Source organism: Polistes fuscatus, unplaced genomic scaffold, assembly GCF_010416935.1.
Source record: "Polistes fuscatus isolate 324 unplaced genomic scaffold, CU_Pfus_HIC Scaffold14, whole genome shotgun sequence".
Classification (NCBI taxonomy): domain Eukaryota; kingdom Metazoa; phylum Arthropoda; class Insecta; order Hymenoptera; family Vespidae; genus Polistes; species Polistes fuscatus.
Window position 1 is genome coordinate 1882641 of NW_025113042.1, and position 26226 is coordinate 1908866.

The following is a 26226-nucleotide window of genomic DNA, read 5'->3' on the forward strand; positions in this document are numbered from 1 at the left end:
ACCTAATTTCTTGTTCAAAAGTGCCGACCACCTACGCGAATGCAACCCTGACACCGCTTTAAAACGAAATGATTCTCTGTTTCGCGAATTCGTGAATGCACATTCGAATATGCTGAGAAATGTTTGACTCTTCTGCCAAAAAATTCGCGTTGACACTTTTTAACAACAGCCAGAGTATTTCCGTTGTACAAATTATACACGTAACGAATGAAATATTTTCGATATTTCGATCTGTAATATTCTGTAGGGAAATTTAAATGAAACTAATTTTGATTGAGATTAGCTAAATGATTTGGACTAAAAATAAATATCATAGATAAGCATAAAAAAAAAACGAAAAGAAAAGTGAATAAAATTGATTAGAAATTGAAAGACCATCTTTACTGCTTAATAATAAATCTAATTGTTTATAATTTAAATTACAATATTTCTAATCAAACCTTAAATAATTTACTATACAATATAAAACATGGTTTTTCTTATTTTCGTGCATAAAAAACACTGACAATATCGTTCGGTTGGAAAAACCATAGACACTCTGTATATACACATACATAAATTAATTTAAAAAAAAGAAAAAGAAACCACAAGAGACTTACGAATCATAATATAACAAGACAATAATTGTCTATCACAGCAATGAATTATTAACCTGTTTCGAGATACGCGAAAAAATAATCAAACAAAACACAATACCTATACCCCACACGATAATAAAACAACTTCAAAAATATAAAAAAAAAAAAACAAGAAATCCAATATAAGAAAAGCAGACGAATGAAAATTCTGGGCTTGGGGATGGAAACGAATGAATCATCGTTCAGCCACCAAGAGATGAACAAGAGCAGCATGTTTAATCAGGGAAGGGGGTGTTGAGAGGGTAGGTAGGGTTTATGTTCGTTTTATAGAAGACGGTGTATGGTGCACACAGCGCATAGTGGCAATTTATTCAAGCAGACAAGTCGGTGTTCCAGAATCGTTCTAAATTTTTATTCCGACGGTCGGGGTTGGTGGGTGAGTGGGAGGGTGGTTGGGTGGTTTGGTGAGGTCAGCAGTACTGCGCTCTACACTCACTTCTATCTATCCTTCTCTCGCTCTCTCTCTCTTTCTCTCTTTACGTTTGTGTGTGTGTGACAGCTCGATACGAGCTCCGACCTATTTGGCAACGTTCCCGAGATCAGTCATCGAGCTATCTCCGCATGCGCTTTGCCTATATGAAAATTCCTTCCTCTCTTTTATATTTTTCTTTTTTTTTTTTTTCCTTTTTTTTCCTTTTCTTTTTCTTCATCTTTTCTACCATAATCCGCATCTCCTTTCACATCTTTCCTACGTTTTCTTTTTTATCTACTTTTTCCTTCCACCCAACCCCCACCCCCACCCCCACTCCTTATTCTTCTTCCTTTGTCCTTTTTATTTAGCTTATCGCAAAGCGTTTTTTTTTTCCATCCAAAAACCATTTTCCTTTCTCCTTCTTTTCTATCAGGTTAAACAATTTCCGTTTAATTTGTCGAGAAGGAAAAAGAACAGAAAATAAATTATTATACTTTATCTTAAACGACAAGATTATATATTTTGTTTATACATGTAATAAAGTCATTTATATATATATAATTTATGTTTAAATATTATAATAAAATGTGTATAAGTTATTTAAGTATGTTTTTATATATCTTAATATGTATTGCATTATTATTCTAAGTTTCGTGCTAAGGTTAAGGAAGAGATGTATGCCACACCTTTCTTGGCAAACGTTATACAGACATTCACATAGAGAGAGAGAGAGAGAGAGAGAGAGAAAGAATGTTAGGATTTTCCAAGCGTTAATACTCGCATGTTGAATTTTCTTCGAATTTTCTCACGGTAACCGTTAACGTTAGTTTTTACGATTAACACGATAAATAGGTTCAATTAATTAAGCAAGAAAGAACTAAGAAAAAAAAAGAAAAAAAAAGAGAGAAAAACAAGAGCAATTTCTTTCGTTACAAATCCACGATATAAATCATATAAATCTAGTTTTGTACGAGAGAAGAAATGAACGAATAAGCGGAACGTCGATTGGTCGAAGATGAAAAGAAAGAAGTAATAACTTACCCCCCTCCCAAAAAAGAAAAAAAAGAAAAAACAAAAAGAGAAAAAAATAAGAGGAAGAAAAAGAAGAAGAAGAATAAGAATAATAATAAGAAGAAGAAAGATAAGAGGAAAAGTAGAGAAGAAGGAAGGAGACAAAGTTCTTGCGGCATTCCTTTTGAGAGCAACCGAAACTAGATCACGCGAAGCTTTTGGTAAATGTGTCAACCGCCCGTGGGGGTGTGGGATCAATACTTGCGCCCTGGTTTCACCCCCCTCACTCCACCCCTCCTCTCCTCTACTCTCCCTTCTCGCACTTACCCTCGATCCACGGGTCGAGTCGACCAAACGCTATACCACCCTCCTACCAACCCTCCAACCAACCCTCCAACCAACCCTCCTACCAACCTTCCTACCAACCCTCCTACCAACCTACCTAACGCTATATATCTACCATCTACCTTCACTCCCTCTCTCTCTCTCTCTCTCCCTCTTTATCCTCCCTCTTAGCTCTTCACCCCTATTCTCGCGTATTGTAGAACGAGCTCTACAACGTTTGCCCTTACATTTCCCATTCTCATATTATTTTCTAACGTTGCTCGTCATTATCATTAAACTTGGAATACCGGAGTTTTAATTTGACGACCCGAATATCTTGGGTCTTGTTTTTTTTTTTTTCGAAAGGGGTTACCCCAAATATTCTCACATCTCTCCCTTGTTTTTATATTTATTCATATTTATTTTGTCTTATCTTCGTATTATTTCCTAACGTTGCTCGTCATTATCATTAAACTTGGAATACCGGAGTTTTAATTTGACGACCCGAATCTTGGGTCTTGTTTTTTTACCCCAAATATTCATCTCTCTCTCTTGTTTTTATATTTATTCAATTTTGTTGTCATTCAAATATTTATTCATATTTATTTTCGTATTATTTTCTAACGTTGCTAGTCGTTATCGTTAATTTGGAATACCGGAGTTTTAATTTGACGACCCGAATCTTGGGTCTTGTTTTTTTACCCCAAATATTCATCTCTCTCCCTTGTTTTTATATTTATTCAATTTTGTTGTCATTCAAATATTTATTCATATTTATTTTCATATTATTTCCCAACGTTGCTCGTCGTTATCATTAAACTTGGAATACCGGAGTTTTAATTTGTCGACCCGAATCATGGATCACTTTTTCTTCTTCTTTTTTTTTCGAAAGGGGTTACCCGAAATATTCTCTCATCTCCCTCTTGTTTTTATATATTTATTTAATTTTTTTTTTACTCTTCTCAAAACGTTTGTCTTATTTTCATATTATTTTCTAAGGTTGCTAGTCGTTATCGTTAATTTGGAATACCGGAGTTTTAATTTGATGACCTAAATCTTGGATCTTTTTTTGGAGGTTTGCCTGAATTATTAAATCTGCCTCGTTCTAATGCATATCTTAAAAATGGTTGCTCTGACGTTTCCTATTGTGATATTTTTTAACGTTGGGTCGTCTTTTCATTAACTCGGAATACCGAGTTTTAATTTTGTAATCTGAATCCTTGTTTTTTATGTTTTTTTTTTTTTTTTTTTTAAGAGAAGTTTCCTGAAATAATTCATCTCCTTTGTTTTACATTTATTCATTTTTTTTCTTCACACGTAACGTTTGTTCTAAAATTTCTCTCTCATTCTCATATTATTTTCTAACATTATTTTTCATTATCGTTAACTTGATATAAATAATAAGTTTTCATTTATTGGCATGTGAATTTCTTTTTATATTATCCCTAATTCTTTTCAATTGCCCTACATTTTGATTCGTTCATTAATTTGAATTTTATAATTGATTGTTTTGAAATAATTATTTCTCTTTTCTAGTGTACACTGACCCAGTTATTTGATTTCGAAATGATCTTCTCGTAATCATCATTTCTAAACGAACGTTTAAAATTGAATTTGTGTGTTATTTAAAGAAATATCAGACAAATGATTATTTAATTAAAGAATTTATTTAAATTTATATTAAAAATATATAATAATTTAATTAAAAAATGTATTTAATTCTTATTTAAAAAAATTTCAGAAAACAAAAATTTAATCTAACGATACCTTTGAAAAATTTACACATACCTACCCCGATAATGTTAATCCGATCAATACAACCCAGACAGTGTTTGGCCTTATGGATGAAAGGTAAATTCAGATATAAAAATAATTCGATCGTTATGAATATATAAGCGAAATAAAAATAAATCTTTATAAAATTGGATGCATATTTAACGAACAATTTTTACGATCAATTTCTAGCTTTTCTTTTTGCGTGTACCCTTTGTTAACCTAATATTGGATTTTATTAGGCTCTTCTACATCAAGGATGAACCAACCAGGATGATATCTAATTCTTTCTCTTTTCCTCTCTTTATGAAGAGTGCAAAGTAAAAGAGAGAGGGAGAGAGAGAGAGAGAAAGATTTTAAAGGAGAAAAGAGAATCGAGGTCGGGTTTACCCTAAGCGAGTCCACGAGCATGCTTTACGAGGCAGTTTATATGAACTCTGATTTTTGTATTCTGCTCTCTTCCTCTCTCTGTCTCTCTTTCTCATGTCAGTATGAAATTCCGTGCTTCGTGAGCGCAGTTAATCACGTTACCACGCGCCTCGGTTTCCCTCTTTTATCGAAATGAAACGCTTGATTCTGTTGAAAAATAAAAAAAAAGAAAAAACGTTTTGCGAATTATACCTTTTTAGTAGCTAGATTTTTTAACGAATGAAAACGTTAATGCTCTCTCTCTCTCTTTCTTCATTCTTTTTTTCTTTTGTTTATTTTATTTTATTTTATTTTTATTAACGTTTTAGGTCCAACAGTAATACGTTGAATTAAATAACAAGCTCGGAATATTTTTGTTGTAGCTTGAATATATTATATTATTATTATTATACACGTATTATAATACTTTGAAATAGAAAATGATTAGTTCTGACCATGTTTAGGGAACATCAAGAATACATCTAATTACAGTCAGGTTTTCAGTACACGATACACATACATTGTTCGATAGCGGCTGTGTATTGTTAACTAATCACCAAGCGGAACGAGTTCCAGGTCAGTGTGTCAATCCTTTCATCGATTCGGTTGGACTATTGAAAATTTCGTTTAGTTCGGTCGGTAGCATTTGATTACATGTATTACGTAGTCGTCATATACAGATGACCTATGCCAGTATGTTTCATCGTATTCGTGATGATCCTCCCACCTACTACACATATACCATTGTACAATTTATTCCAGATTCCCCTCATACGGGGTGATACAGATATTTATTCATGTTGCTAACATATTCAACATTTTTGTATGTACGTTTGCGAGTTATAGAATTGAAATCGTATCAACGGTATAGATAACAGATTGTTTGCGTTAGATCAAATTACATAAATTTCTTCATTCTCTCTGTGGATCATTCTGCAATCTGGTTAACCTAGATAGATGAACGTTATGCAAAAAAGTAACATACCCGTACGACGATTCCGCATTTTTTCCTCGAACAATGGATAATTGAGATTATGAAGTATAAAACGAATTAAATTTGATTGATTTTCTCATTGGCTTACGTAGACGAGAAGAAAAATAATCGAAAAGCAGTAAAGGATACTTGCGAATAAGATCGAAAGTCATGCGTTCGAATCGGTCATTGACTTTTTCAGGATTCTTCCGCTCTCACGGTAAAAGTTGACGAACCAGAGAATAACTCGGGTTGTAGAAGTGTTGATGTTATTGGTATGGTAATGGTGCTGGTGCTGGTGCTGGTGATGATGATGGTGGTGGTGGTAGCACCGTTGACATTAACAAGTTAAGGAACCCAATGTGTAAACTCAAAGTACCACGCGGTACCGAGTACATAAGAGACACGAAAAATAGGTAGGACCGGTATATAATACACCAAGTCCTGCATGATCGATTCTCCACTTGCGTAATTCTAGCCATTACCCAGAGACACCAACTCGTGTACACCTGAACCGAATCGATACTTGAATCATTCGACCGTACAAGATTACTCCTTTCGGTGATCTCAAGCCGATAATTATAGTTTACTGCACAGGATACTTGTTTTTCTTACTTTTTCTTTGATTTCTTTTTATATCGTTCAAGTATTCCTTGATTGGTCGTTTTAAAAATAACAAACAAATCAAAAATCAAACTCAAGGTTAAAAATCACGTATTTCTAATATTGATAACTAATGATCTAATTAAATACAATCAAATATAAAAGATTCAATTAAACGCGTATGTATTTCTGGTCAGAGCAATTATGATTATTACAGATGCATACAGTTAATTAATATCTATCTTTAATACATTACAATTAAATCATAATTAATGTAATAAATAATACTCGGCGAAGTAGTATAATAATTTATTGTAGAAAACAAATGATCGTTTATATTAATTTTCTTCTTGATTTTATTCGAATCGAATGTACCTTTTTCTGGGAAAATGGAAAGAAAAGAGATATTAAAAATACATTTTTTCGCGTGTAGGTACCCGAACAACATTTCAGAATGAAAAAGAAAATAAAGAAAGAGAGAGAGAGAGAAAAGAAAGAAAAAGAATTTTTATTCTAATAGCTCGTTGAGATATAAAAGTTACGTTGGCCTGTGTCGCAACGATAAATAATATCTATAGGCGTACCATTCGAAAGACCATTCCTACTCGAGATAAGTGCTCCGTACGTATTCGAAAGTACGTCAGCCGGTGTAGAGAAAAACCGTGAACTATGTGCCATGCGGAGCGCAACGTGTTACACACTACTACACCGTGTGCTCGGTTTCTTTGTTGAAACGTTTTCATGCTTACGGACACCTGCATTCGAGCACGTTCGAATCACGTCTTTCGAAACGATCGTTTCAGTGTCGAGATTTCCATAATTAGAAAATACTCTAGAGACTTTTGATAACAGAGAATGATACATATGTACCCACACACGTATACACACATATATATATATATATCCACCTACGTTTCAAGGATTTTTTACGAGAATCTTACGAGAAGACAAGCTACGATGATTTGCAAATAACAAATTGCAATACATTTGTCTGCATGACGTTGATCATTCGATTCCAAGCTTTTTCCTATATTTTTTATCGCTAATTCATTGTTCATTCGTAGAATGATATAACATGCAAAACAATTATGACTTAACTTATATCCTACATACCTTGATTAGACAATAAATTATATAAAATACTAGATATATATATAAATAATATTTTTTATTGATAATACTGACATTACTTATTAGCTTAGCTAAATAGCATATACGATGATATAGAACATGTATATTAGAGACACTAGAGGAAATCTAGTGATCTCCCCCTTTTGATCCGGACTACGGGCATGAACGAATAAAAGGGACGGTGAATCAATCTAGGAACGTCGGTTTGGTGAAACCGAATTGTGCCGAGTTGAATCGAGTTGAGCCGAAATCGTGCGCGTACTATGTTTCGTAAGGGTTTGCTGTTCTACCGATCGTAACGAGAAGGAGAAATAGACAGAGATAGAGATTGAATGAGAAGGAAAGAGAAAGAAGGAGAAATAAAAATACAGAAGGAGAGAGAGAGAGAGAAGGAGAGGGGGGACTTTCGTAGACGTAGTGAGCAACGAATAGACAAAAGGGGATTAGAGGCGAACAGGGTCGATGACCCTTGCACGTGGAGTGCTCGGAAGTAGGCCACGTCGTGACATCATGCAAAAGCAAGATGGCCGCCGGGAAACGGGCACATTCTCACAAATATGTTCTCTGTCGCGAGCAGAGGCCTCCTCGTCGTAGGCCTGACAGGGCCGCAGGCATTTTTCTCTTCTAAAATGCCCATTGCCAACTGTAGTCGTCGCTTCATACGCGGACCCTTTTTCTCAGGGACGACGAATGAAAAGGTTACGAACCCTTTAGGGCTACTCTATTAATCCCCATCAATAAAAATCAAAATTCAAGAGTTAACGTTAAGAACGATATTTCACCGATCGATTTTATATTTCGTAATATTATTTATCGAATAAAATATCAATAATTTGTATTTCATTTCACACATAGTAGGACAATTATAATAATATCAATGATCATAAGAAAAGTGACCAATGGGAACGTGGCATTTCCCATGGATCTACCGTTACCATTGGTCGGAAAGTTGCCATTGGTCGAAACGTTATAAGAAGTTAAATGAATCCGTATCTTTCTTTTCTGTCATACGTTGACAAAGTGCGGAATAATAATGAAAAAAAAAATAACAAACGAAAAGAAAAAGAAAAGGAAGAAGAAGAAGAAGAAGAAAAAAAGGAAAAAAGAAGAAAAGAAAGAAGGAATTTGGGAAAAATATGCGAACGTGGTCGACGTTCATCCACGAGGAGTCAGCCACGCGCGCATTTTAGCACATGTGTGTTGAGTGATAGAAAGAGAGAGACAGAGAGAGGGTTAAAGGGGTGTGGGAGAGGGGGGCTTTAGAGAGTAGGGGTCGACAACGCAATCCGCATACGCGGTTCTTTATTCGGAACGCGTAAGCGTTCGTGCCGCGGGTATGCATGCGATGCATCGTCGAATACTGGCCAGCAAGAATATATGTAGTACTTACATGTAGAAACTGCTGCATTATTCTGCTGGTTGCAGCAAGATGGTATATCACCGGTGCTACGCCAGTGTCCGCATCCTAATTGCTTCGTATATACGTAAGCAACGCGTGCGTGTTATTTCCCCTCTCCCCCTTCCCCACCTCTCCTCTTTACTCCTCTCTCCTCTTTTCTCTTAAACGATACCGTCACCACGAATTATCTTTTCCCCCATAAATTCCATGTAGGACCATGTGTAACCGTTGTATTACCCATCATCGATCCCTAATCTTTGCACATAACAAACCCGCTTTATCAGTAATTAACCCTTCATTTGAAAATAAATATAATAATAATAATAATAATAATATATTTTTTATTTAATAATAATATTAATATATATATATTAAACTTATCTTTTAACTGGTTATTGTTAATTTAATTTAAGTTCTTTCATTTTGTTTGTTCTTTTTTTCTTTTTTCTTCTTATTTTCTTAAAATAAAAATTTGATTATTTGTGGATACTATTAATGTTCAGATTTACTTTGTATAATTTTTAGTAGAAAATATTATATACGAATGTTCTATTCATGATTGAATTTATTACTGATAGCTTTGTTGTTTTGTATAGAGTAAAATTATGTTGGAATTTGTAGCACGCGTGTACAATGTATAAGATATTCGTATTTTTTAATTAATATTTCTGTGATATAGCCTTCAATATAACCGTAATACATAACTTCGTGTATTATGATAAAGTTAGATTATAATATGAGAATGATAATATTCATATTATATAATTTTCCTCGAGAGACACTAGAAATAATTGGGTTACATAGAACGAGTTAACGATTAACTCTTGTGTAACTCGTTGTATCCATCCTCATCGGCATAACTATTTGCGATTAACCTCTTTTTTTTTTATTCTTCTTCTTCTTTTATTTATTTCTATCTTTCTTTAACGCTAATAAAACAACTAGGCTTCTCTACGAATGCGAAATATACGTTCAGAATTTTTGTCTAATGTAATATTTCCCTCTCTCTCTCTCTCTCTCTCTTGTATTTTCTTTCTTCGCGAAGATTAAATGCTGACGACAAATAACGAATGCGCATGCGCAACTCTTATCGCACGACCGATTAATTTTATTTTTTGAAAAGATTCCTACTAAGTCAGGAAACAACATTAGCTTATATTCTTAATTTTTTTTTTTTACTTCTTTTTTTCTTTTATTTTTTGTTTTTTTTTTCTTAATTTTTGCTCTCCGTTATTTCTTGTTAATTTTAATTTTAACCGACATCCACGTGTCTTGGCTATCGAAAAATTGTATGAAGTTATAATGCAAGATACGCGATAAAAAGTCATGAACGTATACACATATTTGATAAACATAACACCGGCAATTATATTCAGACATGTTTCTCATGAATAATTCGTCGAGATGATCGTCGTTTCTAAACGAGTTTATGCATTTCAAAGATTTATTGCTATTACTTGGAAGGAAAAAGAACAAGAAAAAAGAAAAAGAAAAAAAGAAAAAAAAGAACAAAACAAAATATAAATAAGGAAAATTATACAAAAAGAAGAAGAAAAAAATATATATAAAAAGAACAAGGATACTTAATATTCTGCGTTCTCGATTTATATCTGTGCGTGCGTATATTCAAGTATTAGCATATTTAAACGATATCGATTGAAGCAATTATAGTTTTTAGATCAATTTCTATCAACTCTATCAATTACTATTCTCGACAGATTAATTATTATATTATTTCTACGATATAATCTTTTGTTATTATTTTATCTAAAAATACTCCTTATAAATTGGAATTTTATATATTTTTTAATACATATAAAATATTAATTAACCGTCTTATTAATTATTTATTTGGAAAAAGACAAAATCCGTAAAGAGACTCGTTGATCAATTTAAATACCATTCGTACGATTATTTTTCTTTTATAAAAAAAAAACAAAAGAAAAAAATAAAAAAATAACAAGAATAACTCGTTTGAATATATTGGCCTTGTGTTACTTATTATTTATTTATGAAAAAAGAAGACAAAAAAAAATAGAAAAGATATAAACTCGTTGATCAATTTAACGCAATTCAGAAAATTATTTTCTCCTTAGAAAAAAATTAGAAAAAATGAGAATGATTCGAAGATATTATCGTATTATCCATGACCGGTAAAAAATATTTTCATAACAATATATCGAATCGAACGGTTTGGTGGTCTCGTTCGTCGTAAGATATCAGCTGCCGTAGTTACAGTGGTTCGTTTGTTCGAAATATTTTTTGATGACTCCGAAAGTGAATAAGGGGGTTATGGGGGGTATAGAGGGGGACTTATTCGCGAGTATGTAAACTGAATCGTTTCACGTTGCTTGTTAGACGATACCTATATAACTTTATCACTTTACATATAAAACGTAGTACTACGTACACATATATATGTCCATATATACACGCGTGTTTGTGTGCGCGCGCGTGTATGTGTATAAACTTTTATTTAGATGGTGCGTAAAAGAAAAAAAAAAAAGAAAAAATAAATCGATTGATAGATAACTTATCAAAATTAGATTATGAATTACAAGATAAATTTTCTTCTTTTCGAATAGAGAAAAACTATTTGATTTTTGTTTGTAGAAGATATTAAAATGTTTTGAAAATGAAATTGTGGAAATCGTTTCTGCAGTTAGTTGAAATTCTGTTTTTTTTTTATTTTTTTTATTGTTGTAAGATAAAATTGCATAAAAATTATGCAATCCGTTATGGAGAAATATCTCAGAATATTCGAAACATATGCAACATACGAAAATTTGTCGTTTATTATTTCGTTATTACTTCGGAAAAGTCATAGAAATAAAAATCAATAAAAGAAATTTGAACAACTTTCGTAGATGACAATGTTTAACGATTGATTTTGAAGAGAATCGTAGGTAAAACTTATACTCTGTGCTGTTAAACTATAATATACATTTTCTTCGAATTATTAATAATTATTTAAGGTGTATCGAACATTCGAAAACCTTGTTCGTTAAATGAAAGTTATTTTGATCCGAAAAAAAATAATTGTTTCCATATTAGATTCAAATTTTGTCAATCCACCAACATAATAAAATACATATAATATAATAAATAATCAATATTAATATAAATTTGTATATAATATATATACAAACGTAAAAAAAACTTATGTTAGTTGATTAATTATTTTTAAATTACGTAGTATTTTCCTCTTCTTTTTTTCTTTGTTAAATTAAATCTGTAAAGATCAGACCGAGGAAAACGAAACATAATGAATACAATAAAAATTCATTTATATTAGAGTTTCTGTGATAAAATCAGATAAAATTGTAAGTTACTGAAGTAGGAAATGGAAAATGGCACATTGTAATATTCGTTTTTACGTAATCAAGGTCTTTTTTTGTATGATAGTTATGCTTGCTTTACGTTGTTGTTGCGACATAGTAATAAAAAAAGAAAAGTATAAGAAAAATAAAAAATAAAAAAATATCATGTTAAAAACGATTATTATAGACGTTTTAATTATATATTTACTTAAATATTACGTAAGTGTATTTATAGGAGTATAATAATCTGTTGTATGTATGTGTGTGTGTGTGTGTGTGTATGCGTATCTTTGAGAACGTTGAATACGTATAAGAAGAAACCACAAATTTCTAAGATCTTTGTTAACTATGCGGAATGAATAGTGTCTTTACCACATGTGTGTACAAAATTTCTAAGAATTTTCATACCTCTCTTCCTTCAATCTCTCTCTCTCTCTCTCTCACTCCCTCTCTTAATGTACTCTTACGTAAAAGAGTTAGAAACGATCTTGCTAGCTAGCTAGCTAGCTAGCTAGCTATCGTTCGTTCGTTCATATAATTTTCTTAAATACACGTACGTATATATTACAGACGTATGTAATTGTAGAAAATAATTTGATAGATATAAATGACACGGTGTCATTTCATTCGTATTACCTTGAATACGTTACTACGACAATTAGTTTTACTAATTTATTAGAAAAAAACAAACCAATATCAGCCATTTTGTTTTTTCTTTTCGTATTTTAAAAACACTTTTTCGATCATTTCAATGCAACCGAGTTATTTTGTTTTTTACGTATTTCAACAAAATATTTTCTACCATTTTGATACTCTTCGTTATTCTTTAATGTGATTTTTGTATCATTTATGTCGTTTAATTTGCAAGAGTTTCAAATAATTTTTGAGAAATTTAAAATTATCATTGATAAGAATAAGTAGAAATCTTTAAGCTTACCATTTCGTTCCGTTTCATCGTTCAGAAGCTAATAACTCGTTCAACTTTTTTTAAAAATTGTATTAGATGATCGATATACTCTTGATTAATTGAATTTTTACGAGATTATTGCACAATGAAAAGTCATTTTTAAATATCGTCCGTCAAGAATTCAGTTTAAACATGAAATTAATGATTACGAGACATGACGCGCTCTCTAGCGGAATGTTCGATAATCATTTAATATCGATCCACTTATTTCGATATATTATTTGAAATATTATTCATACAATTAGCGATAGAAACGAACATAGTTTTAAACATAATCATATTTACTTATATTTGCATCTAAATTTATTTATGAAAGTATTTTTTATTGTCTCTGATTTTGACATTAACTGTTAAAAAGATAGGTCGATAATGCAGTAAATTACATTTCCTTAGAATTCATCTGTTTTATCTAACCAGTTTCATTTTAGTTACCACCGAGACCACCAGTGGGCGATAGTATGTACTTAAGGCGATATAAGAATACAGTATTCTTTGATAGTATATATATGTATATATATATATATATATATAACTATATATATATTTGTAATAGAATTTTAAATAACTATATGTAATTTTTAATGTATAAACATGTGTGTGTATGACTTCAGAAATGCATTTATACATATATTTTAAAAAGTAGTCATTTAAAGCGTTCAAATAGAAAAAATTGTATGTAATGTAAGTAGAGTGCATTAGAATATTAAAATAATCGTTAATTAATCAATGGAAGTGTCTATTGTTAGTTAAATGCTCGGAGTATACGTTCTATGTACCGTCCTCTTCGAAATTCGCCGTTGAAATGAGACGTTGTCCTCTATGAAAGTACTTTTATTAAATGTTGTTTATAAGACCTTCCAAACGATGCGCATGTGTATAAAGGGTGTCATACATCTAATACATAATCTTTAAGATTAAAACACTATGATTTTAGCATTTTTTATTATTTTTATGTAATTATTTAACCGTTCATGTGTAATGATGAATTCGAGGGTAAAATAATAGAATCAGACCGTTATAATCTTAAATTTTCTTAATTAGGTGCATTGAATAATTTTATTTTTTTTAAACACATGCGCAACGTTCGGAAAGTCATATAAACAATATTTATTAAAAGTATTTACAAAGAAGACAAAGGCCCATTTCAACGGTAGATTTCGAAGAGGACAGTGCATAGATCATATATACCGAGCTTTTTAACAACAATAAACATTTTTATCGATTAATTAACAATTATTTTAATTTTTTAATACACTCTCTTTATATTTCAGATTATTTAGACACATATATGTACTAGTATAGGCATTACATACTTATTAACATATTTTTGAATATTAATCAATTTTAATTTAATATTCTTTTCGATTATAATTTCCCCCTCCGAAGGCATCGCATTCATTGCATTTTTACAGTCCTAGAATAATATTTTTTTTACAGGTTTCTTTTTTAAATCATAGCTGCAATGGATAGATAGTAGGCTCTTTTTTTCTAAATAATCGTTAATAAAATATTACTTTATACGTCATTGATAATGTTGCTTACGAATTGGTAATATATTTTTTTAAATTTTACATATCTATTATATCCAACTTTAAAATATTAAATATCTATTATTCTACTTTGATTATTAATTAATTTTGATCCTTTGTTTCATTAGATACAAATTTTACTCTCGAAGTTATCGCTGAGCAAGAGCGGTTAAATAATTACATAAAAATGTTAAAAATGCTAACATAAGAGCGTTATAATCTTAAATTTTATTTATTAAATGCATTATTCACTTTGTGCACATGTGCAACGTTAGAAAATTCATATAAACAAAATTTAATAAAAGTAATTTGATAGAGGACAATGTTTCATTCCAACGGTGGATTTCGAAGAAATGTCGTTTTTCTGAATAGTTCGCGTCAATACTTTTTATACTTATAGCAAGCAAATCTTAATGATTTTTATATTAAATTAAAGTACACTCTTTTTTCTACGCGTAGAATACTTTTTCGAGTTATAAATTTAACATGTAAAGTTCAGAAAATGTCAGAGAATGCAATGCTGTACATTGTGCATCTTTGCAATTTCTATGAAAAGTTTGGGTAAATATTTTTTATACTCAGAGTGAATAGATTTTAATGACTCTTATATTAAATTAAAGTACATTCTTTTGTCTACGCGTAGAGTACCTTATCGAGTTATAAATCGATTTGCAAACGTTCATAAAATAGCAAAGAAAAGTTGGTGGATCACGTATTATTCACATTACCTGGCGGAGGAGCCAACCCCCCCCCCCGACAATGCTAACAATGTAAAGCTTATAAATAATAATAGACACTTCCATTGATTAATTAACAATTATTTTAATATTCTAATGCACTCTACTTACATTACAGGAAAATTTTAACCTCGAAATCATCACTGTACAGGAGTGTTGAAATAATGACATAAAAGTGAAAATATTCGTCAAACACAGGAAACATAAATTTTTTCGACATACATTTTTGTTTAAATGACTAATTTTTAAAAATATATGTATAAATGCATTTCTGAAGGCACACACATGTTTATACACTAAAAATTAAATATAATTATTTAAAATTCTATTACAATAAAACTATACTATATATACTGTCAAAGAATATTTCATATACTATCATATACTATCAAAGAATACTTTATTCTTATATCGCCTTAAGTACATACTATTGCCCTCTGGTGGTCTCGGTAGTAACAAAAATGAAACTAGGTGGATAAGAAAGGAGAACTTGTTACCTTTTATGTACTTCTGTATTCTTTGATTTCCTATTCGTACAACGTTTCTTGCAATATTATATTTAAGTAAATTAGTTAAAATTGTATGTGTCAAAGAAATATATCGAATACAATTTTTAATAAAGGATATTATAAAAATATATTCAAATTTCGATACTGGTAAACAACCAATCAGATTCAACCTAGACGAATATAATTGGTGAATCATAGAAATCAATAATAAGGTAGTGCCATCTAGCGGTAGGAATAGTAAACATATGTCGGTAAACGTGTACCGTATTGTAAAAGTTCTTTTCGATAAATGTTTCTTTCTATTGTGGCTTGTAGATAGTCTTGTCGGTTATGTGGTTATGGCATACCGGTTGTAACTTCGACGCCATTTTAAGGAGTGTAGTGACTAAAGATGCAGTTGTTCCTGTGTTCTTTTTAATTAATCTAAGCGAGATAATTAAAATTGGTTGCATTATTGTGTAATATTAAACAAAATGACGCAATTTTTACCACCTAATTTACTTGCATTATTTGCTCCGCGCGAACCTATACCTTATTTGCCACCGGCCAGCAAGCTCCCACACGAAAAGAAGAATGGAGGATATATTGGCGTTGGGACATTTCTTAAATATTTTGAGGTAAATTTTATTTTCTTACATTCATTAATGACGTTAATATTTTTGACGTATGTTTTTTTCCTTTTTTTTTCGTATCAAACGGATATTGTTTTTAATTAGGCCTTTTAAACCTCAAATAATTGGATACATTTCTTAAAACTTTCTTGTGTATGGTTTTCAAGTGCGATTTGAAATGAATGCATATGTGTGAGAGTGATCTTTTTTCTTGTTTTCATTTTTAATGCGTTATGTAAGAGCGATTGGATGCATTTCAAATTTTATTAACCATAGAGAATGTATATTATGTATTTAGTAGTGACACAATACGTCAGTAAATTCTTTCTTCTTGCAAATATTATTTTTTTAATTTATCCATTTTATAAATTTATAAAAGGATCCCAAGGATACTCCACCACCTGTACGCGTGGAAACTCGAGAAGAAAGATTGGAGCGTAGAAGAAGAGAACGCGCTGAACAAGTTGCTTATAAATTAGAACAAGAAATTGCTGTTTGGGATCCTGCTGGTATACCCAATGTGACTGCAGATCCTTTTAAAACCTTATTTGTAGCAAGAATAGTACGTATTTATTTCAATAGTCTTAGCATCGAATATGATTGGATATAACATTTTTTGAGTTAAGCGTGTTAGATATTTTATGATATATTCTTAACGTAAGCATATTGTTTTAGAATTATGATACATCGGAATCCAAGCTTAGGAGGGAGTTCGAAGTCTATGGACCGGTAAAAAAGGTATAATCAAATATATATAAGATAACACGTTGACTGCCATACTGATTAGTTTTAAAGTTCCTCAAACCCATAAAAGGATAAGTAATATAACAACATATATTGTTTTATATCTTATCTTGGAACCATGATATCTACAGTAAAATTTGCATGGCAGTTGACATTTTGTAAATTTAATTGAAATTATTTTCTCTATATTGTTAATTATTTTTAGATTGTGGTAATTCATAATACAATAAATGGCAAACCTAGAGGATATGCCTTCATTGAGTATGAGCACGAAAGAGACATGCACTGTAAGTAACAGCCCAGAAATATAATTTTCTTAAAAGCCTCCGTGAGTCCATAGTATGGAATCTCACATTTCTTAGTATCACTTCCAGCTAGATATAGTGGGGCAGGGCTATAGTTAGGCTACCCATTTTCATTGGTACTTAACCTGAAGGTTGTGGGGGGGTCCCACGATACATCCATGCAGGAATACCATTTTCTAAATACATAAAAATATGGTAAACGATTGAAATGAAAAAGAGATTATTGGCTGTCTTGATTAATGCAGTTTTTATCTTGTTCTTGGTACAGCGTGGTGGCCGCTGCCGGCAACTAGTGCCGTTCACTATTCCATGCAAAATCCCTGAACCTGCCTGATATGATAGGTTTGTATGTGTGGTAAGATCCAACATACAACAAAGTTTGTTAGCATCTATGCTTACCCTACATTTCTCTTCAGCGGTTTGTTTAATTAAAATCTCAATTTGATTCAATTTTTATCTAATCGGATGAGAGCTCAATGTTGCCCACACTCTTAAAGTGTTCGCAGAAAGCAGGTGTCTATCTTGTTTGTTTGACAGATTTATTTATGGTTTATGGTTTTATTTTGAAGAGTACGCGTAAAGTTAGCATTCTACATTGAAATTGATTGGTGGGCTTCTAGGGAAAAGGTTCAGGGACACGGGCGGTGAACAGTCACGTTATTGTTATTATTATATTATTACACATACATACATACATGTTTCGGTCTTCGTCGACTAGACATTTTCTTGTTACATTCGTATGAAATTCTAACGCGTTTTCAAACTCAAATATACTAAAATTTTAGGAGTCATTCAAATTAGTCCAATATCGTCATTAGGCAACGCGTTAATAATATTCAATGAAATTAATTACCATTATGCATATAATCATAGGTGTGTCATTACTTGAAAGTAAAAACGTTAATGGTTTTATTCAAATGTTCGATATTAAGCAAGGGTAGAGCATTCATTATAGAGATCCTCTCCGAGAAAAGCAGTTTGAAATTTTTCATAGGTTTAGTAGAATATTCATAATGCAGATTAGTGGACTATTATTATTGTTATTATTATTATTATTATTATTATTATTATTATCATTATTATTATTCTTATTATTATTATAATTATCGTTATTATTATTATTATTATAATTATTATTATTGTTATTAGGGTGCTATTTTTTATTCTTTCTACTAAAAAAAAAAAATATTTGATCTTAGTCAAAATTCTTATCGATCAAAATGATAAAAAGTTCACGAAAGATATGAATTATTATTTTTTAGTATATATATATTTTGTATGTGCTTAAGTCCTGAAACATATCAATTTCGATTTAGAATACTAATTTATCTTGCGATATATATATATCATCATTCTTTGCTCTGTAAACACGATATCTAAAAGTCTGCATAATATGATTTAGCATGCAGATAATCTTTCCCTTGCTTTCAATTTCGGAATTCTTATTATGAAAGTGGAATTGATCTATCTTTTCCGCGTTTCACGTAATCATTAAAAGTTAACAATATCTACTATTAGAGTTCAGTATAACATTTTACGTAACAAAGTTATAAAGTTATTGAGTATATATGAATTGCGCACGGTTTGGTTGTAAGTAAAAAAAAAAAAAAAAAAGAAAAAAAAAATAAAAAAAAAATATAAAAGCGCACCAGGTAAATGCAAAGTAAAACTTCTTTGGAGATTGAACGAACATACGAAGACTGGGCACCTTCCCAATGAATAGCGTACGCGCTGGCCTACTCTCGCGAGTCTCTTACAAGTTCGATTCACTGATTAAAAGTACTTCTAAGCTTTGTGTTAACTTCCGTACGTAAGTAGCCGCGGTAGGTATTTTTTGTATTTGCTATACTTTTTGGAATTAAAACATTGTAGTATTTAAGGTACTTCAAAGTCTGCATACCTCATCGCTGATTACTGTGCCCCAACGTAGTAACGTACAATTGTAATTTTATACAGTAAGATAAGATCGTAGTACCTTAATTTATCATATCTTATTAATTGCAATAAATGTAACAAGTAACAACAGTTTATTAATGCACACTAACTTTCTGTACTGTTTCGTCTTTTTCGTAAAAGAAGTATAAGGCGTAGTACAAGGAGTTTGTGCTTTAAAAAAAAATAGAAAGGAATATTGGAATATTTGATTAAAGGTATATACTTTCTAATTTTACTTTATAGAATAGTGGACGTTACAAATAAGAAGCACATAATCAGGGATAAAGCATGCAGATACCTTATTATTCGTATCATGCATAAAAATAGGATATTTTATACTACTCACTGGTTTGGATGACTTCGTTGTAAGGAAATTACAAACACAATGCATATGTAGATACTTTAACCAATTATCCAGGTTGCCGCATAGCAATTCTAACTCGCATCGTTACCCAAAATGGTCGAGTAAAATAGTGTGAGAGAGTGAAAAAAAAAAAAATAAAGAAAAAAAAAAATAAGAAACAAACAAATTATCTACATTAGAGAATCGAGTCACTAATTGCTTCTCTGTCATATTCTTTATTTCTTTAGCCCATCCATTAATGTAGTTTTTGAACTATAGAAAAGATTTGATTAATTTCTTCAATTGAATTAAAAAGAAACGTAAAAGAAAAGAAAAAAAAAAAGAAAAAATAAAGTAAACATTCTATCATATATTAAAAGGTGCATTCGATTGTGCAAAAAGAAAAAAAATAATAAATATATATAACATTAAAAAATTTCCTTAATAAAATCCTTTACCTTCTTTCGAAGTGGTTCTCAGATATTAAAAGAGAACTCATAATAGCATAAACGCGTAGTAGTTAAGTGATCCTGATTAGATTGTAATTTTGTAATGATACTTTTAGCTGCGTATAAGCATGCCGATGGTAAGAAAATAGATGGTCGCAGAGTGTTGGTTGACGTGGAGCGTGCAAGAACAGTAAAAGGGTGGCTCCCTCGACGACTTGGTGGTGGTCTAGGTGGTACTCGCAGAGGTGGACCCGATGTGAATATTAAACACTCCGGTAGGGAAGATAATGAAAGAGAAAGAGAAAGATATCGTCTCGAGCGAGAGAGGGAAACTTCTGGACGAGGGATGGACAGGGATAGGTAAATAAATTTTTACAATTAAATATAATTAAATTAAATCACATTAGTGTGTAAAAAAGACTGCCATTTATTTAATCAGTATTTACAGTGTGTACCTTCTTATCAGCATACAACCCAAATGTTGTAAATATTGATCATTTGTTTAAAAAATAGACAAATTACGTATATTGAAAGAAATGTTTATAAGCATTGATCATTTATTTGCTAAAATATTGGCCAAATAATGAAAAATGTAAAAAGAATCGTAAATTATATTTTTAATTACTTTTTGTTTGTTTGTAGGGATCGTGATCGTTTAGACAGAGAACGTAGAAGGTCACGCGATCGTAAAAGAAGATCAAGGAGTAGGTCACGCGACCGAAAACGTAGACGTAGTCGAGATCGTTTACCAGATCCTGATATAGAGGAAATCCAAAGGGACGAACGACCACGCGATAGAAGAGATCGTGATCGTGAACGTGATCGTGATCGAGATCGTAAGAGGAGTAACGATCGTGATCGCGATCGCGATAGGGACAGGAAGAGAAATAAGAGAGACAGAGAACGTGAACGCAGGGATAGAAAAGATCGTGGTGATCGACAGGATGAGGATACCAAGGAAATTCGTATTAAAGAAGAACCTTTAGATGGTATACACACACACGCAACTTTATATATTATTTATATATTATATAAAAATAATTTCAATATAAGTGTTATATGAATAAGTATCTTGAAGAAATGCGTATGTTACATTTAACAAAATTAATATCGTTCCATATAAATTCGCTCGTATATACGTATCTTTACGACGACAAAACAACCGGTTCGGTTGTTCATACAGAGATTTTGCGTGGAGAACTCGTTTAATGGTCGCTAGTAACGAAAGGGTTAAAAACAATTCATTGCACACTTGTAGCAATTAAAATGTACCATACATCTTGATTTCGCTTTGAAAAATAATTTAATAATGAGAAAGTAATATTTATTTTATTAACTGCAACACTTACATAATTTGTATATTCGATTTTGTTGAAATGTAATATATAGTCTTTTTCTGGATACCCCCATTGGGGCGTATATTAATGATTTAAAAAATATAAATTGTGTTAATGATGGGAAATATTTTCAGATTATCCCGATTATAGTAACACGTTCTCAACGTCAGGATCATATTTCACCGCAGTCAAGTATGAAGACGATAACGATCAAGAAGTCGAAGAAAAATATAGAATTCCCGAAGGTCGCCCTGATCCACCCCCATACAATAATTACGACTCTGTACAAGATTATTGATCTCAGTAATATGCCTTATGACGTTTTCTCTCAGCCCGCGACGAATCGATGCAACCATCAATAATGTTCATATTGTATTTCCTTATTGTTATTAGCATAAATGCTGTAAATTACCGCATTTGACTTACAACGAGAATTGTATAGCGGAATGGAAAAATTTTAATGAGCAGATTATTCTATTTGGCATATTGCAAGGTAAGCAGCTTTGATCTAAGTTTATAAATTAGCCGCCATCCATCCATCCGTTCCTTGGTAATTTAATTAATTTAGAATATTATACATATTTATACCCATATATAATTTTTCGTCGATTGGTTTTGAACGAAAAAAGGTAAAATTTCCATATAGAAAATTTTTATAAATTCGAATGTGTTATTTAAAAATACGATATTCTAGCAGTTGAAAACAACCTCGCAATATGGAATATATTCACACACACACCCACACATACGCAAACACCCAGAAGTTCGTAAACGTTTTCAATTTTATTGCTACCACGAATAAAAAAAAGGAAAAAAAAAAATACTGTCACTCGCTGTAATTTGTACATACATAATAAGGAGTATATAAAAATGAATTTCTTCATAGTAATTGCTGCTGCATGTATATTTATATATATGTGTACATGTATAAGTATATTCATATATATATGCGTATATATGTATCTTTATATATATATGTATATATATAATATATGTATATATATTTTTGTATATGTATATGAATATATGTATGAGTATATACATATATGTATATATATTCTAATAAAATAAAGGATATAATTCATCTGTTAGATATTTAAAAAAATATCAATGGTAATTCCTAAGGTTTAAAAACGTTAATTTCTTTTTTTTTTCTTCTATTTAGTTCAAATATCTTTTATTTTATATTTCTTATGTTTATTATATATTTAAAATTAAAAGAAAAAAACAAAAAATTATGGAAATAGATCAATTGTTAACAATGTTAAACGTAAAGCATCTTTTGTTAAAGTTTCCATTTAGGCCAAGTAATCTCTGTTGGTCATAGAAATGCATGAGTATCATCGGCCATCGGTGACCTACGTGGCCTGGATGGAAAGCGTTTGATTTGTCAGATAGAAAGAATTATGTAAACGAGATAAGATTTTTTTTGGAATCAGTAGACTGTTTAATTGTATTTTAAATATCATTAGATGTGTGCGAGGAAAAGTAATTAGGAAAATACTGTTTTTTCGTACGATTCAAATTTAGCCCCAACGCCATTTTATTTGTAAGTGTTCGACTAACTACGTTAGTTATTTAACAACAAATTTGAATTTTTCTGCGTACAAGAAAAAACAAAAGAAAAGAAACATTTTGTTATTTAATTGCATTTTTAAAAATAGCAAAAAGAAGACGAACGCGTTATATTGCGTTTACCCTTTAATCGAAATTATAATTTTTTTGGAACGATTGGTAAACTCATTTTTGAATCGAAATAGTCTTTTTATGAGTTCGTAAATTGCACGAATTGGGAGCACAACGATTTTTGAATGTTTTTCCGGTTTGACCGTTTCCTGTATCGCACTTTCGTTTTCGAATAATATTTAACGTGACACAGTAAAGGATACTTTAGATCGGGAAAAATAAAATGCAGTATAATCGTAAGAAAGTGATTCTTTAATTTGGTTAATAAATATAGTAATAACAATAGTAAAGATAATCGTGCGATATTTTTTAATGTCGTCCGTTTGTTTAAAATGTAAAAACAAAAAAGAAATCCTAAAGAACTATGTAAGCGACGAAAACATCGGAAAATTTATAAAAATTATACCATTGTATTTGTAAGAAGTGTGGGGTAAGTATTTTACGTATATGCATTTGAACGAAATATTCTTCTTTTATGTTTTTTTTTTTTTTTTTTCAATAAATATTATTGGTACAATTTTTTTATAGAGATCTCCGTTATAAGCTAATTAGAAATAATCTCAGTTTTACACCAGGTTACATTTTTCTTCTCTCAGCGGTAAGATATAATTTATTAACATATTATCACGTTTACTGAAGACATATATATATACTAGAGAAAAATTAGAGATAAGTTAGGATTAATATAATATTCTATGTTATTTTTGTATGATTTCATTATAATCAATTATGTATTTTATTTTAATATTTTTTCTTTTTTTTTTAAATTTTTTAAATCGAATTTACGCGCGAAATTTGAAAAGGAGTATTCGAATAATTCATTATGAGTATCGCATTTTGGATGTATATGCAGGGGGTTCGTTTCGATGTGTTAACAAGCAGCCTAGCTTGTACTTACGTAATGTTTCATTATTCTTTCGACCGAGTTAAAAAAGCATCGTTTCGTTTTCGTTTTTTTCTTTTCTTGTTCTGTACTCGTTGGCAGTAGCCGCGAACGGAAAGTTAAAGTTGCGGATGTTTTAGTAACGAAGAGCTGCTGTCTGCCTCCGCATTACAATTTTATGCCGCATCGTAGTTTCACGACTTTTTTGTGTTATTTTTTTTTTCTTTTTCGGTCTATTTTATTTTATTTTCCTTATTTTAGTTTTATTTCATTCTATTCTATTTTTATTTTCTCAACGTTTGTACAGTAAATCTCATGAAACCTAAAATATACATTAACAACACATATGTATAGGTGCATACGTACACACATGTTTTTGAATCAACGTGTATATATTTATTTTTTACATCGCGTACTCTATTTCATAGAAAAAACATAGTTTTTCACGGTTTATTAAAAATTCAATTCTCTCTCTCTCTCTCTTTCTGGGAAGAAAATTAAAAGCTCTTTTTTTTTTTTCTATATTTTTATTATATTATTCTACCCCCTCCAAATATACAAATTCAATGAGATGCTTAAAGAATACGGTAAATCACGCAAATGCGATTAATTATAATCAAATCTGCAGGATGTTCAACGAAGTTTCTGTGTTTTGGTAAAAAAAATAAATAAATAAATAAGTAAGGAAAGAAAATAAAAATGACAATTATTTCATACGTCCTGCAGTGCAAATTAAATACGATGTTTTCTTTTTGTATAGAAAAAAAAGGGAGGATCAGAAAGAAAGAGAACGTGTGAATGCATTTAGGATATTTAATATTAAACATCGCGTTTTTGTTACGGTTCAAAAGCGAACGAACAGAAAACTTATATCACTTTGTAATATTCTCGTTGGCTTTATAGTCCTATGTATATACTTTATAAGAAAATTTGCATATAATACATGGCACACGTATTACACATACATATCCATACGTATACACATACATACATACATACATACATATATATACTCGTGTGTTTTTGCATGGGATATATATATTTATTTTTTTTTTTCTTTCTTTTTAAAGAAAATGATCGATTTCTGTACACGTTGTGTAGAATGACTTTTTCAAAAAAATATATACGATCCGATAAAGTTTCACATAAATTGAGGGTTTGCGTTAGAGTAATAAAAGGTGAATCGATCGTTGAGAGTGTAAAAGAGAGAGAGAGAGAGAGAGGGAGAGAGATAGAAAGAGAGAAAGAAAAAAATTTAGAAAAAAGGCTAACGGTCTTCCCTAATAAATTTCTTTTTTTTTTACGTTGGAGCAATCAAACATGCTTATAAAAGCTATATCCGTACCTGTAATGACATAATAGCACGGATTTTATTCCTTATCTCAAAAGGAAGAAGGAACATAAGGGAAATAAAGTAAGAATAAGACACACGTACACGTATATGTATACATACACTTGTAAAAAATAATGATTTAAGTTATCAAAGCAAATAAGCTCGACTTTCTCGACTAGTTCCGAGTCTCTGATCCGCAAGGTGCTCAATTATTAGCGCTGGGGATCGGTTTCGATGTGTGAGGGATAGAGAAAGAGAGAAAAAGAGAGAAAGAGATAGATAGACTTAGCTGGATATCGTGAAATCAACGACGTGGAAGCAGCGTGGAGTTGTATGATAGAGAAAGAGAAAGAAAGAAAAAAGAAAAAGAGAGAGAGAGAGAGGGAGAGAGAGAGAGAATGTGTAAGAAGGAAGAGGGAATAAGGTGGGAGTAAGGCAGAAGGGTGGTTTTAGATAGGGGTAGGGAGAAAGAAAGAAAGAAAGAAAGAAAGAGAGAGAGAGAGAGTGAGGGAGGGAGGATTTAGAGAGAGATGGAATACTCGGTGGTGGATAGGGCGCAGGTGTGTCGAATAGTCCATCTCTCTCTTTCGAACGAGTATATGCGACTATGTGCGCGCGAAACCGAGTACCGTGGTAGAAGAAAGGGTAGCTGAGGGTGAGAGCGGGAGGTATGGGGTAGGTAGTGGGGGTAAGAGGAAGAGGCAAACTGAGGGAACAGTGTGGTGTATACACAGGTAGATGGTAGGTTGTAAGCGAAGGGAAAGAGAGAGATAGAGAGAGAGAGAGTAAGAGAGGTGGTTGCCAGGGGTTGGAGGTGGAGGAATAGAGGAGGAAGAGGATGAGAGAGGAGGATGAGGTTGGTATGG

General features: G+C 31.3%; 1 protein-coding gene across 2 annotated transcripts; it reads left to right on the plus strand.

Moving 5' to 3' along the window:
- The first annotated feature begins 16006 nt into the window (after window positions 1-16006).
- On the plus strand, window positions 16007-22053 carry LOC122514086 (U1 small nuclear ribonucleoprotein 70 kDa). Of its 2 annotated transcripts, XM_043630742.1 has the most exons (8): window positions 16007-16351; window positions 16725-16907; window positions 17021-17083; window positions 17295-17376; window positions 20238-20481; window positions 20764-21110; window positions 21593-21761; window positions 21852-22053. In XM_043630742.1, the coding sequence occupies exons 1-7, from the start codon at window positions 16208-16210 to the stop codon at window positions 21754-21756; spliced, it is 1227 nt and encodes a 408-aa protein (XP_043486677.1). In that variant the 5' UTR covers window positions 16007-16207; the 3' UTR covers window positions 21757-21761; window positions 21852-22053. The 2 variants fall into 2 exon arrangements, with proteins under 2 accessions (XP_043486677.1, XP_043486676.1); XM_043630741.1 differs by having other exon boundaries at window positions 21593-21955.
- Window positions 22054-26226: the final 4173 nt, after the last annotated feature.

Excerpts from the sequence above, each read along its gene's own strand:
- LOC122514086 (XM_043630742.1), top strand. The coding sequence starts at position 16,208 with ATGACGCAATTTTTACCACCTAATTTACTTGCATTATTTGCTCCGCGC. Across the intron at positions 20,482-20,763 it reads CGAGGGATGGACAGGGATAG|GGATCGTGATCGTTTAGACA; the intron begins GTAAATAAATTT and ends GTTTGTTTGTAG. Across the intron at positions 21,111-21,592 it reads TAAAGAAGAACCTTTAGATG|ATTATCCCGATTATAGTAAC; the intron begins GTATACACACAC and ends AAATATTTTCAG.